This window comes from Pyricularia pennisetigena, chromosome 3, assembly GCF_004337985.1.
Source record: "Pyricularia pennisetigena strain Br36 chromosome 3, whole genome shotgun sequence".
Taxonomy (NCBI): Eukaryota; Fungi; Ascomycota; class Sordariomycetes; order Magnaporthales; family Pyriculariaceae; genus Pyricularia; species Pyricularia pennisetigena.
In genome coordinates this window covers 6,323,717-6,336,107 of record NC_043742.1, presented here as the reverse complement: position 1 = coordinate 6,336,107, position 12,391 = coordinate 6,323,717, and the positions used below count along the sequence as shown (strand labels likewise).

Genomic DNA, 12,391 nt, shown 5'->3' with positions numbered 1-12,391 from the left:
GAACACAAATATCGCGGCTCACCTCTGCTTTGTCTTTCAACGACTTCATGATGTTAATGCCGCTTGCATGCTGGAACCATTGGACTCCTCTCCCGATGGCTCCTTTGTTTCTGTCTTCCCAATGCTGTCTAATCAACACAAGATATTTCCCTTATTACCTTTGACATGCATCGCCCTCGTGTAGAAACTCCCGACTCTCAGTGTTGTCTTACCAGAGTAAGAAGAACTTGAAAATCGCATTATACAACAAGTCCCCAAAGCACTCATGTCTCCAAACAGGAATCGGGGCGGCAGAGCAGGCCGCAATGCCAACAGGAATACTGGCAACCCTCGTCGACAGGACAGTTCATCCCAGCAGCCCTATCTTAACGCTACAGCTCGTGCTCAAGAACGCCAACAACGCGCAGACGCCCAAAATGCCCGGAACCAGTACAATCAGCAGAACTATCCGATTCCGCAGCAAGCTCTAGGCTCCCTTCCGTTCAGGCCTGCCCGTGGCGCTACTGCCGCTGCTCCTACTATTCCCCGACCAACCGGCCCGAATTTGGCATCACAGCAGCTGTTGATGCAACAACAGATGCTTAATCAGGGTCAACAGCAGCAGAACGATGATCAGTCTAGACAGGTCAATCCCCAAGTCCAAGGCCAGCCTCTAGCTGCTGTGCAGCAGCCCGGTCCCGCCACATCCAGAAAGCGACCTTCGGAGGACCCAGGGGACCCTGCGAGGCCTCCAGAGGAGCATGATGAGAGAGCAAAAAAAGCCAGGTTGGAAGCATTGCAGAGGACTCAAGCGGCAAACAAGCGTGCCCACGACTTCCGTCTCCAAGCTCACTGCGACAAGGCAGACTTCTACAGAAGGGGCAAGGGCGATGAATGGAAAGCGGTTGATCGGAGGGCAATATTCACTGCGCGGCCTCCCGGTAGTGTGCCTGTGACCGAAAAGCTTCTAACTCTCCAGTCCATGCAAGATCGCCGAACCCAGACCATCTCTCAGATGATAGCAAAGGATAAAAAGTACGCAGTGTTTTATCGTCGTGGCGAGTATCTGGCTCATCAATACGGCAACCGCCTCCCAGCAATCCCCACGAACGAAACGGCGAGAACAGCTATCAACAGCGGAGCCAAAGACCTCGCGGCTGCTGGGGCGAAATTTGTTCGGTAAGCGTTTGGACGATTTGACTTCTAGAATGATGTCTTGTGCACCGGGCAATGATTCTGACTGTATGTTTTACATAACAGTATCCTGGGACAGGGTGGCTTTGGTATTGCAGCTCTCTTTGAGCTGAAAAATGAAACAACAGGGGCTATCGAACGCATTGTCGTCAAGTTTAACTCTCGAGAGGGAGGGACTATTGAGGAGCGTGAAAAGTCATTTCTGAAGGTATTATACAGTCATCACCCATTCACTTGCTCCTGAGCAGTATTAGTATTGATTGCGAATTTAATATCTCCAGATCTTCAAGCGCTCCCGTCACATCGTCCAACTTGCAAGTCTCAAGGAAGTTCACGAGTCGCTCGGTAACAACAATCTCGACGCGGCAACTTTGCAAGCGATCAAAGAACGCGATTCGAGCGACCAAATGATAATCCTCAAACATTGCAACAGGGGGAATCTGAATCATTTCCTTTGTTTGTCTGCCTTCAAGGGGTCGCAACTAACCAATAGAGTGCTTTGGAACTTTGTGGAGTGCTGTGAGTTTGCCCGTGTCAGATATGATCATGCTGTCCGGATGGTCTCGCTAACAGTCTACTTTTTTTTCTCGTCACAAGTGGGTAGAGGATGCATTGCCATGCGAGCGCCGGTCAGGATTGCTTCTAACGCAAACGATTTGTTGCCCGAGGAGGGTCCTTTGATCACAGAGTCGACCGCACCGGCCCTACGCGGACTGAACTTGGCTCACCTCGATCTGGACCCTACTAACAGTAGGCTATTCATGCTCTTCGTTAAAACGGCATAGATTATGATCAGCTAACGATTTTGCTTGTTCTTCGTAGTCTTCATGACTGATGACCCGGAAGCTCACCCTGGTAAGTTCGGTCCAAGCAATCACCTGGATGGAATCCACTTCGATATAAGAGCGATGCTGAACTCTCATATTTCTATAAATTAGAATTGCCTCAGTTGGTGGTGAGTAATAGACCGACCCCTCAATCGTGATGACCGTCTTCCAAGTTGCGATACTGACATTTCATCTTACCATGCCTAACAGATTGCCGATTTTGGCTTATCACACTGCATGTCTTTGCAATCCCGCTGCCATGATTCGTGAGTTAATCAATCCGCAAGCAAGACCTTAGATTGACTATTTAGCTAACGAGATGGTTGCTGAAGGCACTCGGTAATGCTTACCTCGCGAGGCTGTAAGAAAGGCTTTTGGGCACCTGTAAGTTCCACTGTCTTTGCTATCAAAAGCTGCTATCTCGATGCACAAACTAAGCAAAACCCCCCATCCGGTGAGCAGGAGCAATTCACCGATCAATGGAATGAGGTCAAGTCGCTTCCCTTTGCACAGTTCTACAGAAAGGACGGCTCGGGACGTGAACATCTTAGCCCTCAGCCCGGTTGTGTGGCGGGTGCCATTGGCTATTGGACCAACGTATGGATGTGCGGTATGGTAAGTTGAGAGCAAGAAGCTGTCCCTATGACATTCCATCCATAGAAAACATAGCGACTAATAAATTTGCCTTATAGGTTCTATGGTCATGCATCACGCGGCTGCAACCCCTTTCTCCTCTGGTTCCTTCTACCTGCGCGATCGGCGTACCTCCTCCCAGCGTGTGGTGGCATTACGGCTATCCTCTGCTCCACCCTACGGACGATGGTTTCGGCGACGTGGACCCCGATCTGAAGGAGCTGGTGTGCAGAATGCTTGCCCATGAGCCTTGCAACCGACCTACCCCTGAGGCGATAGTCGAGACGGCCATGAAGAAGCTCGAGGCCCTTAGCGATGACCAGAGTAGTAAATTGCGAGCCGAGTTCGACAACTGGTTTCGATATGTTCAGCCGGAACCCGCGGACCCAATATATACGAATCCCCAAGAGCCCTTTCCGGCCCCTGTCGCACCTCCGCCTGTGCCTCCGTTCCCCGAGGCTCAGCCGGATCCGGCAACGCCAGCACCAATAGTACCAACAGCACCAGCACCGCCGGCCAACCCGTAGGCTTGAGGCAGCATGTCTGGGATCGGTACGGGGTGGTATTTTCGCAAATCATCTCATAAGGGAACCAGTTCTCTGTTTTGTGCGAACAGCACTTCCTGGTCTGACTTTGAAGACTTTTCTTTTGCGTTTCTGCTGCTAATGCTTACATTTGCCGGGCCCCGACTTGGGGAGCTGTGGATGGATCTGTTTCATTCTTTGGCTTGACATCAATTTTGAGGTTTTTTTTCCCTCATTTTTTAGTTTGCCTTTTCTCCTCGATTTCATCGTAATTTCCTCTTTCCTAACTACAGCAACATACATGTTCTTTATGCAGCCATAATAGATTTACTAGGGCCCTGGGCATTCAAGGGTCAGTCCGGTCTTATTTTTTACCTATCCGCCTTGTGGATGTCTACTACTATTTTCCAAGGCGATATGATTCTATGGTCTAAAGAGAAAAAAAAAAAAGAAAGAAAAAAAAAACAATACCAAAAGAGCCCTTTTAACTCTTGCTCTTCCCACCTCTCACCTAGGAAAAACTGTCCAAAACACACAAAACAAGCAGGCTCACGTCTGTGGGCCCGCCACCCTCTTCCGTGGGCAGGGTACATCAGGGGTGCCGACCGGGTTGCAGCCGCCGTTGCTGGTTTTGTAGCATGTGCGACCGCACTTGCAAATTTCCGTGTACCTGCTCAGTTCTTTTGTGTCAGCCAATGACCCCTTTTTTGGGGGGGGGGGAGCGGTGTGGGAGGAGTTCTGCCCTGCGACGATGAGGGTGCTGGCAATTCAACGCCCCCGTCCGGAGCAGCAGGCTTGTGCTTACTGCAATTTTCTGCAGCTCTCAGCTGCGGTGAAACTGGCGACGGTAAGGAGGGTAGCTAGGATTGCGAAGGGCTTCATTTTCTTTCTTTTTTTTTTCGTTTTGCGGTTGGGGAGGGAGGGTCGTGGGAAGGTTGTTTAGACGGCCAATTCTTTGATTATCGGGTTGGGATGTAGGAACGCGTATATATGTCGGGCAGGCAGGCTTCTTAGTTCCCAATGTCACTTATTTATATTCATCTCACTATCTGTATTTACCTTTACTATACCATCTGGGATTATCTTGAGGATTTAGGCCCCAAACCGTGTCTCGGCGATGCCTGCCAGGCAGCCATTTTCAAATACAGCGGGTCAGCATCAAGAAGAGCCGAACAATGCAGGTCGGCTCGTTCGCATCCAGGCTTCTAGCTTGCTATCATTCGCTTATGCCCTGTGGGGTGATTTTTGATTACTACGGCGGGAGAAAAAAAAAAAAAAAAAAAAAAAAAAAAAACAAAGGCAGCAATGACGGAGGATTGAAAAGATTACAGCAAGCATGGGGGGAGGAACAAAGTCGACATGGCGCCTCGGTATTTGCGACGTAACCTAGTCTATCGCTTGCAGTCATATCTCTATAACCTCGTTTGAGCACCCAGATCGCAGCTTCCGGTATAAGATCAGCCCGAGTACATGAAGCGGCAAACTACAAGTTTTTAGACGGAGATTTGAGGTGATAGTCGGAACTTTTGTTGCTACTACTTATTGGTCGTCGATGAGTGGTTCGGGGATGGACAGAAGGCGCCAATGAGACTGTCTTAAAAAAAAAAAAAAAATTAAATCAAACAAAATATTATAACAAAGAGTATTGATATATACCCAAAGCCTTTTGTCGTAGACAAGTGAAAAGAACAGAACAGAAATGACTTTCGTCCCTATTATATCCTCCTTTACGCGATTACTTTAAAACCCGACTTGACGAAACTCGACCTTCATTATAGGCAAAGGAAAAAAAACCCCTCCAAAAAAACCCACCCTTCATGTCTCCACACCCCTTGCGAAATGTCATGGACACAGCTCTGGCTATGTCGGCCAGACACTTTACCTGAGTCCACATGCTGCCAGAATATCGTGGCGGTAGTAGTAGCCTAGACACTCCAGGTTAGCATGCACAACACCCAACTGATACGAGGAACTGCATCGTCTCGTTGGATATCCAGGTACTTACTGCGAACCCGCTTGCCCCAAATGTCTGATAAAAAAAAAGACTGTCAGTCGAAACCCGTCTTTTGCATTGACTGTCAAGAAACCCAAATAGAGACTTACACATGGGAATGCTCGTTAGACAGATCAGCAGCTGAACAGTGGCGATAATGTTGAAAAGGGGGGTGGACACTGTCTTCAGCTCCAACCACCAGTCGTAGGCCTGTCGCCTTGGGTGTTAGTACGCTGTTACCCTCACAGTTGAGCCCCACGGGGGGTTGGTAGAGTGCACACCTTGTATGTCAGACCATAACTGAAAAAGTTCTTGAAGATAATCATGCATGTGAAACCCTCAATGGACAGATCCCGATACGCGTCTACGATGTACAGCGAGCTTGCCACGGCACCGATGACCATTCTGTCCGGACGGTTGCGAGTTAGCAATCATAGGACCACGCGGGCAGGCCTCTGCCAGTAATAATAAGCATATGCAAAGCCGTGCTGATTTGACACTTACGCCGCAACCTCTAGCCCAAAGCAAAGCAGCAAAGCGGGAGCGTCGGCCTCGTTCCGATATATAGCATCGGCAGTCGCACCGAAGCCGTACAGGGAGGCACACCCAATGATGAGCTGTGGAATCGTGAGCAAGATGCGGAACTCTGGCTCGTAGATGCCATTGTTCCACTTGGTGAGCTTCTTGGCGGACCAGTCTGACAATCCACCAGAGATGAGGAAGCCGACGATGGCGCCGATAAAAGGGCCTGCGTAAGCATATCCCGTGTCGACCTCGTTCCACCACTTGGGCGGGCCGAGGAACAGATTGCCCAAAATGACGCCGATGAACACGGTCCAGCCGATCATTGTGCCTGGGTTTATATTGTCAGTGTGCTTGTGATTGAACCTCGAGTCTTGAGCCTCCACACTTACCCTGGATCAAACTCGCCCAGAGGAATGCCGGTTGGGCAATAAGAAGCACAAAGGGTCTAAACAGCAGTTTCCAAAACGACTCGTCCGTCTTGCGGCCGTCAAAGAGGGCCATCGACTCCCTGAAGGTCTTCTTCCTCGGGATCTGTTTCGCGGTTGCATCATTTTGTCCCTGCTGTGCGCTGCCACTCACCAACTTCTCCTCATCAGCTGTGTTCTGCCCCTGGGCCGGGGGGCTGTCTCTGCCCTCGGAGAATGTGTGAAGCTGATGGCCTCCTTGGTCGTCTAGCGCCATGTCTGTGTTGAGAGACTGGTCGCGCTTGTAGGCCGTCTCGGGGCAGAAGAACAACACCAAGGGCAGGCAGGCCGCGCACAAGATGGCAACGATGTAGAAAGTCCACCACTGTCGACTAGTCAGCATCCGGTCTTGACGTGATGGCTTGCAAGGTTGTTGGGAACGGTTCCAGTTTACATACCCACATGATGGAGTGTGTGATCACACCTGATCAAAGGCCTGGGGGTTAGCATAAATGTATTTGATATACGAAGTCCGCATCCCTCAAGAGCTCAGCAAAAAAGCACACGAAAGCTTACCAACCACAATAGGCGTGAAGAAGGCGCCGCCAAAAACGGCCAGGTTGGTAAATGCCATCCTCTTGCCTCGCTGGTGCACAAAATACAGGTCGCCGACGGCGGCGTTGACGAGGGCCTCGTAGGGCGCGGCGCCGATGCCCTGGACCACGCGCGCGCCCACCATGCTGTCGTAATTCTTGTACACGGCACCGCCCCAGGCCGAGCTGCCGATGAGGATGAGCAGGCCGACGACGAAGGTATGGCGCTTGCCCCAGATGCGGCTCGAGGGGACGAAAAAGGTCCCCGCGGCGCCGACGCCAAGTAGGAAGTAGCCGGTCAGGATGGCCACCTTGGTCAGGTTTTGGCCGAACCATAGCGACAGCGTGATTGTGTTGGCTGCCAGGATGGGGCCGAGTGACGTTGCGAAGCTGGAGGGCGGGTTCGCATTGCGAAACGGAGTGGGCCAGTGGTTAGATAGGTCCTGGAAGCTGACTGGGAAGCAGGAGAAAAAAAGGGGTCTGGTTCTCACATTGCTGTGATGGACAAGATAGCAGTGATCAGATCACGCTTCCACAATGGCCAGTTGAGAGGATCGTTGGGGTCGTCGGATGGCTGCGGCACCAGTATAATGCCATCTTCGGTGGTCTTGAGGCTAGTTGCGCGTTCTTCAACGCGGACCGTCCGGTTGGGATCGTGATAGTGCCTCGTCGTCCCTGAGAGTACCAAAGAACCACGGGCGTGGGTCAGCAAGTCGAGCACATGATGGTAGTGCAAATGCTGCTATGCGATATGACTGTCGCGTAGACAATCAATAATCGCCGCCAGAGGCCGCTGCTTACCCGGCACATGGTCCATATGACGGTCTTCCAAAATTCCTAAACCCATCTTTGCTGCAATGCTTGATCTTGATCGCAAAGGCCAGGAATTACTTTGCTTTGATTGACTTGTCGCAACACGGGAAGAAACAAGCGATCGGGTTCGTGAGATGAACAGAACCTCAATGCCCAAGCTGTGATATAAACAGAGGCAATTAATCAATATACTTTGCAGCAGTAGGCGTACAACCGATGCATTTCGTAGTCAAACTCAACTAGTCTTGGATGTTTTTTTTTTTTTTTATTGCTGTTCCTTCGCCGTGACATGCATTGAAAATGACGCCCGGCTCCGGTTCGGCGGCTGCGAGCTACACGGTGGAAGAAGATCAGAAGGATGAACCCACTAGAAGAGAAAAAAAATAAACCCACTTACGCAACTTTACCACAGCCCCGGGGCTGTCCCTGGATGGGCGAGAAAGCTAAATTGAATGAATGTATGCCCTTGTACCGTCGCCTAGCTGCCACTGTCGTGAGGCTTGGGCTGCATGCACCCTTGGCGTGGAGGCCACTACTGTATGTACTGTACGGCAGTAAAAAAGGCTAGCCAGGTACGCCCTTGTAGCGCCCTTGTGGCACGATCCCCTCTCCCCTCCTCTCCTTGCTGCAAGCCGGGATCAGCCGACTTGTGGAGGCCTATTTTATTTTTTTTTTCTCACTGTCCCTTTTCGCCAATATTGGCATGGACCTCACGGAAACCGTAATCTCGGTCCTGCAACTCTAAAAAATGAGAAGAAAAAAAAACCAAAAAAAACTGCTATCCTCTTTTGAGTCAACATCTCGGTACGTGTCTACAGTGCGAAACAAGCAGCACAATACGTCAGTGTTTAAAGACAGAAAACTTGACAAGAGTCTGAGATCGGGCTGGACAGAATGATCAGACCATCAGCCCGAGTACGCAGTAATTACGGTGTTAAAGTGGGACAAGGTTGAGTGGTGCGGTTTTTCTTGCCCCCCCCCCTGCACTGCCGGACTTGGTCAAAGCCGTACACGCGGGGAACCCTGTTGCCTGCAAACACTGTATGTTGCTGCGAGCAGGGGGGCCAGGCCGTTTGGACTTTTTTGGAAGGACGACCAGAATCTCGTCCAATTTCTATGGCTTTCGAATGGAATGATCGTAATTCTCTAGACTTTTCAAATGGCACTTTTTCCTTCTCAGCCACGTTACATTCAGGCCATCTTTCAAAAGCTACCAAGACCTGGGTCAGTGCACATGTCTCAGGTACATAGAGTTGGTCGTATTACGTGGTAGGTTTTTATGCGCCAGGATGAATATCTCCTGTTGCATAAATCGATGTGGCTTAATCCCAGGAAGCCTCGAGGTCAGCAAATAAAAGCTGCACACGTCCCTGAGTTGGTCGCATCTTTCATGACCTCGTCATATGATTCGGGCTGGAACCGAGGCCTTTGTGTTACAAACAATACAAAGTCGATTCATTGCTCTGGGCATGTTATGGTATGTATATACATGATCTCCCTGAGATCCAGCACACGTTCCAAGGAGCAGATCAATTTGGTACGTACCACTGTAAATTAATAATGTCCCCATACTTGCATGATGTAAGTTCTGAAACTCTCTCACAGTGTTGGCATATGAAAGATATTTCTTGTCGGCAACTGATTCGCACAGTACCTCGCCAGGCTCTTGGAACCTCACCACGGTATACTAGATTGTGCATTACGTTAGTCATCTCACTGCCCCAAAACGGCGTGCCGCGCGCGTTCCCTAAGCGGAAATCTGTATGGACATGGCGTGCCGCGCGCTTCAGTGAAACCTTATATATATTGCGAGGAGGGGTTATGTACTATGGTAGTATTTGGAACCGGATCACATAGCCATCATCACGCCGCAACATCAATAACGTAGTGGAACAGATTAATTCTAGATATTTCCAAGCAGGAACAAGTAGGACATCTAGATATATAAACATCCATGAGGAGATTCCCAGAAAGTCATCATCTGCCTGGGATGTACCGACAAAGGCATCAGCAAAAGAAGTCCGCCAAGACTCCCCGCCATAACCCATAACCATAGCACAGCGCACACCGAGACGCCCGTAAATCTCCGGCACATTCCTCCGCCCCCCGGGTCTTAGCCGCATACAATGTCCGCCAGGAAGAGCATCGCCGTGATCGCCATGAGCGTGCGCCGGCCGCGAGTCGGCCTGCACGTGGCGACCAACGTACACGCCGTCGTATCCAAGGCCGCGGGCGACGAGTTCGCGGTCAAGCTGGTGGACCTGGCCGAGTTCAAGTTGCCAGTCTACGACGAGGAGCTCACGCCCGCCATGGTCACGGACCCGCAGGCGCAGTACCAGTACGAGCACACCAGGCGCTGGTCGGCCGAGATCGCCTCCCACGACGCCTACGTGCTCGTGCTGCCCGAGTACAACTATAGCATATCGGGCGGCGCCAAGAATGCCATCGACTACCTCTACAACGAGTATGCTTGGATGCCCTCTCTGAGCAGTATGATGTATGATAAAGAGTAGCCTGGTTGACTCGGCGCTAATCGTACTCGTCTAGATGGATCGGCAAGCCGGTCGCCGTCGTCACCTACGGCATCTTTGGTGGCCAAAACGTATCAGCTGCCGCCAAGCAGATTCTGGATGGCATGAAGCTACGCGTGGCCCCCACACGACCTAGCTTGGGCTTTGTTGGCAATGCCGACGGCAAGGATTTCATGCTCGCTACGCAGGGTCAGCTCGGCGACGAAACCAAGAACTTTATTCTGGAGGGAGATGGTTTCAAGCAGATAACCAAGAGCTTCGACGAGCTTAAGGCTTTACTGGCGACTCCTGTAGGAGCTAAGTAAAGTAAGTCACGAGTTCGTTGGTCTAGCAATGTGTGTGCATTTTTTGGATGCCTTCTAGATCCTGCATATAGACAGTGTTATAAGGGTTACATTTGTAACACGTTTTTGCGGAAGTTCCCGCACAAGGATTATAGTCCTTGGACTATATGATGGGGATATTCTGAGCGTTAAAGCATAATCATTAGCGTATTATCAATACAAAGTAAATGATAGCGTTCCTTGGTAGATTGAAGATGGCAAATTCCGGTCCCTATCAGAGTGTTCCTTGTTGGAGCCGGAAATCTCCCGGCCGGCCCCTCCGATATATAAGACGAGCTAGCCAGTCAGATTAACAAGTTGGCCTGCATTGAGCCGGGCATGTTGCAAGGATGGGATTTTAAGCCCGGCCTATCCGAAAACAGTAAATCACTTCTCTTGATGGATAGTCATCTGTTTGTTCCCTGGTCTTGATTTGTTGCCCGATCAAAAATGAAATGTTGAGTTGTTTCCTCACGAACCATTTTATTGATCTTAACGTCCTCAACGTATTCGCATCCTGACGGCCATAGCGGCTCTAAACATGGACCAGAAGGGCTCGTCCGTTGTTTCTTGAGCAGCTTCACAGCAGCAGGGAGCATTGTGGCTCTTGGGGTCGAGATCGTTAAGACGGTGGTGGCGAAAACAATCAATAGACAACCGCAGCGTGGACACTGTGACATACAATAATCTCCAGACCAAAGGCGCCCGGATATGGGTTCCTGTAGCCGAGGCAGCGTGACGACTGCAATTATGCTAGCTGCTCCAAAACCCCAGCTCCTCAAACAGCCTTCGCAATTCTGCCTGAACTCTGCGTGACTGGGTTCTTGCGCAGATACCACCACAGCTTGCCAACAGAGCGGCATCGATGGCTAGTCATGCCGAAAAGTGGCCTGAACCATGGCGTCGGTATTTCCGCAAGAGGAACAGAAGATAAGGACCTGCTATGTAGACGTCCGTACGGCCAAAGACCCATGTACTTCGCAGTAGTATTGATGGCGGGCCAGTTTGGTCAACAGCAGATTGTGCGAGACCGGCCTTATCACGGCCCGGAAACTCGGTATGTTGAAGACGCGTAGCACGAGGCAATTGAGATCCGTCTCATCGAACGGCCTCAAAACTTGAGTCGTGTTAGTTGGGACGAGTTGATGGAATAACGGGGGCTTGCTCCATTCTACAGCCGCAGAAAATGAACCGAGTATCGAGAATGACCTGCGCGATTGGTCCTAAAAATGTGTGAGTAACAGCCCACATACTCGGAAGGACATCTGCAAGTGAACAATAAGGATGCGTATGGATTTTTTTTTCTTTCTCAATCAGCCGACCCGGCGCAACACATGGTAGCATCTCAAGTGGTAGAGCATCGTCCCCATTACGGCCTCTTTTCGGCGCTTGCATAAATAGATAACTAAAGTTGACAAGTGGCGGCTCCAGTACTTGAGACCAGACGGTGGACTGTGCGATTGTGTACGGCGGTTACAACGGCTGATGTCACCCATTAACGTACATGAGTGACATGCTGTCGATCTTGAAAAGCACAACGTCCGTGCAGAAAAAAGTATGTCTGGTTTCCGTGCGTGTAGTAAACGTCCAATTGACAGACTACAATGGTATTCGAGTGCAGCGGCGGCGCGTTGGATAGGATGGCGACAAATATTGTAGGTCGAAATGTTAGTTAGACATGCTCGTGCTTTCCCTCAGGCACGAGTCGGCCCGCACAAATACACTCGGTTCATCCAGTGGGAAGAAGTGGTAGCAACATTTTGTTGAACCGCGATTATGAATTTCCAATTTCCCCGTAGTTAGTTAGTTTTTTTTTGGACGGCAGATGCACGTGCTCCACATGCCAAGCCCGGCACTGTTATTGACTGTTCATGTCCAAGTTAATGACGAAAATCAAGAGCGAATACGGCAGAGATGAGACCATCCCTACCCAAGAGGCTCGAGGAAGCGGGAATGCGTATTTGATTGGGAGAAAACATGGAAGAGAATTCGCATCCTAAGATAATGAGAGTTTTTCCAAGCCCGCAGGATGCAGGGTTGTTTTAAAATTGA

At 50.4% G+C, this 12,391-nt stretch overlaps 3 protein-coding genes across 3 annotated transcripts; 2 read left to right on the top strand and 1 right to left on the bottom strand.

Moving 5' to 3' along the window:
- Positions 1–265: 265 nt before the first annotated feature.
- Positions 266–3,160, top strand: PpBr36_03461 (uncharacterized protein; the record flags this gene model as incomplete). The annotated part of the gene is made up of 10 exons (XM_029890633.1): positions 266–1,158; positions 1,240–1,381; positions 1,455–1,692; positions 1,771–1,923; positions 1,996–2,028; positions 2,112–2,128; positions 2,211–2,266; positions 2,333–2,384; positions 2,463–2,615; positions 2,693–3,160. 10 exons carry the CDS (start codon positions 266–268, stop codon positions 3,158–3,160), a joined length of 2,205 nt encoding a protein of 734 aa, XP_029753447.1.
- Positions 3,161–5,035: 1,875 nt separating this feature from the next.
- On the bottom strand, positions 5,036–7,519 carry PpBr36_03460 (uncharacterized protein; the record flags this gene model as incomplete). Its single annotated transcript, XM_029890632.1, has 10 exons — positions 5,036–5,082; positions 5,163–5,186; positions 5,261–5,360; positions 5,432–5,555; positions 5,655–6,003; positions 6,065–6,464; positions 6,538–6,563; positions 6,656–7,062; positions 7,164–7,347; positions 7,474–7,519. 10 exons carry the CDS (start codon positions 7,517–7,519, stop codon positions 5,036–5,038), a joined length of 1,707 nt encoding a protein of 568 aa, XP_029753448.1.
- A 2,092-nt stretch (positions 7,520–9,611) lies between these two features.
- PpBr36_03459 (uncharacterized protein) lies at positions 9,612–10,321 on the top strand (the record flags this gene model as incomplete). Its single annotated transcript, XM_029890631.1, has 2 exons — positions 9,612–9,982; positions 10,033–10,321. The coding sequence occupies 2 exons, from the start codon at positions 9,612–9,614 to the stop codon at positions 10,319–10,321; spliced, it is 660 nt and encodes a 219-aa protein (XP_029754251.1).
- Positions 10,322–12,391: the final 2,070 nt, after the last annotated feature.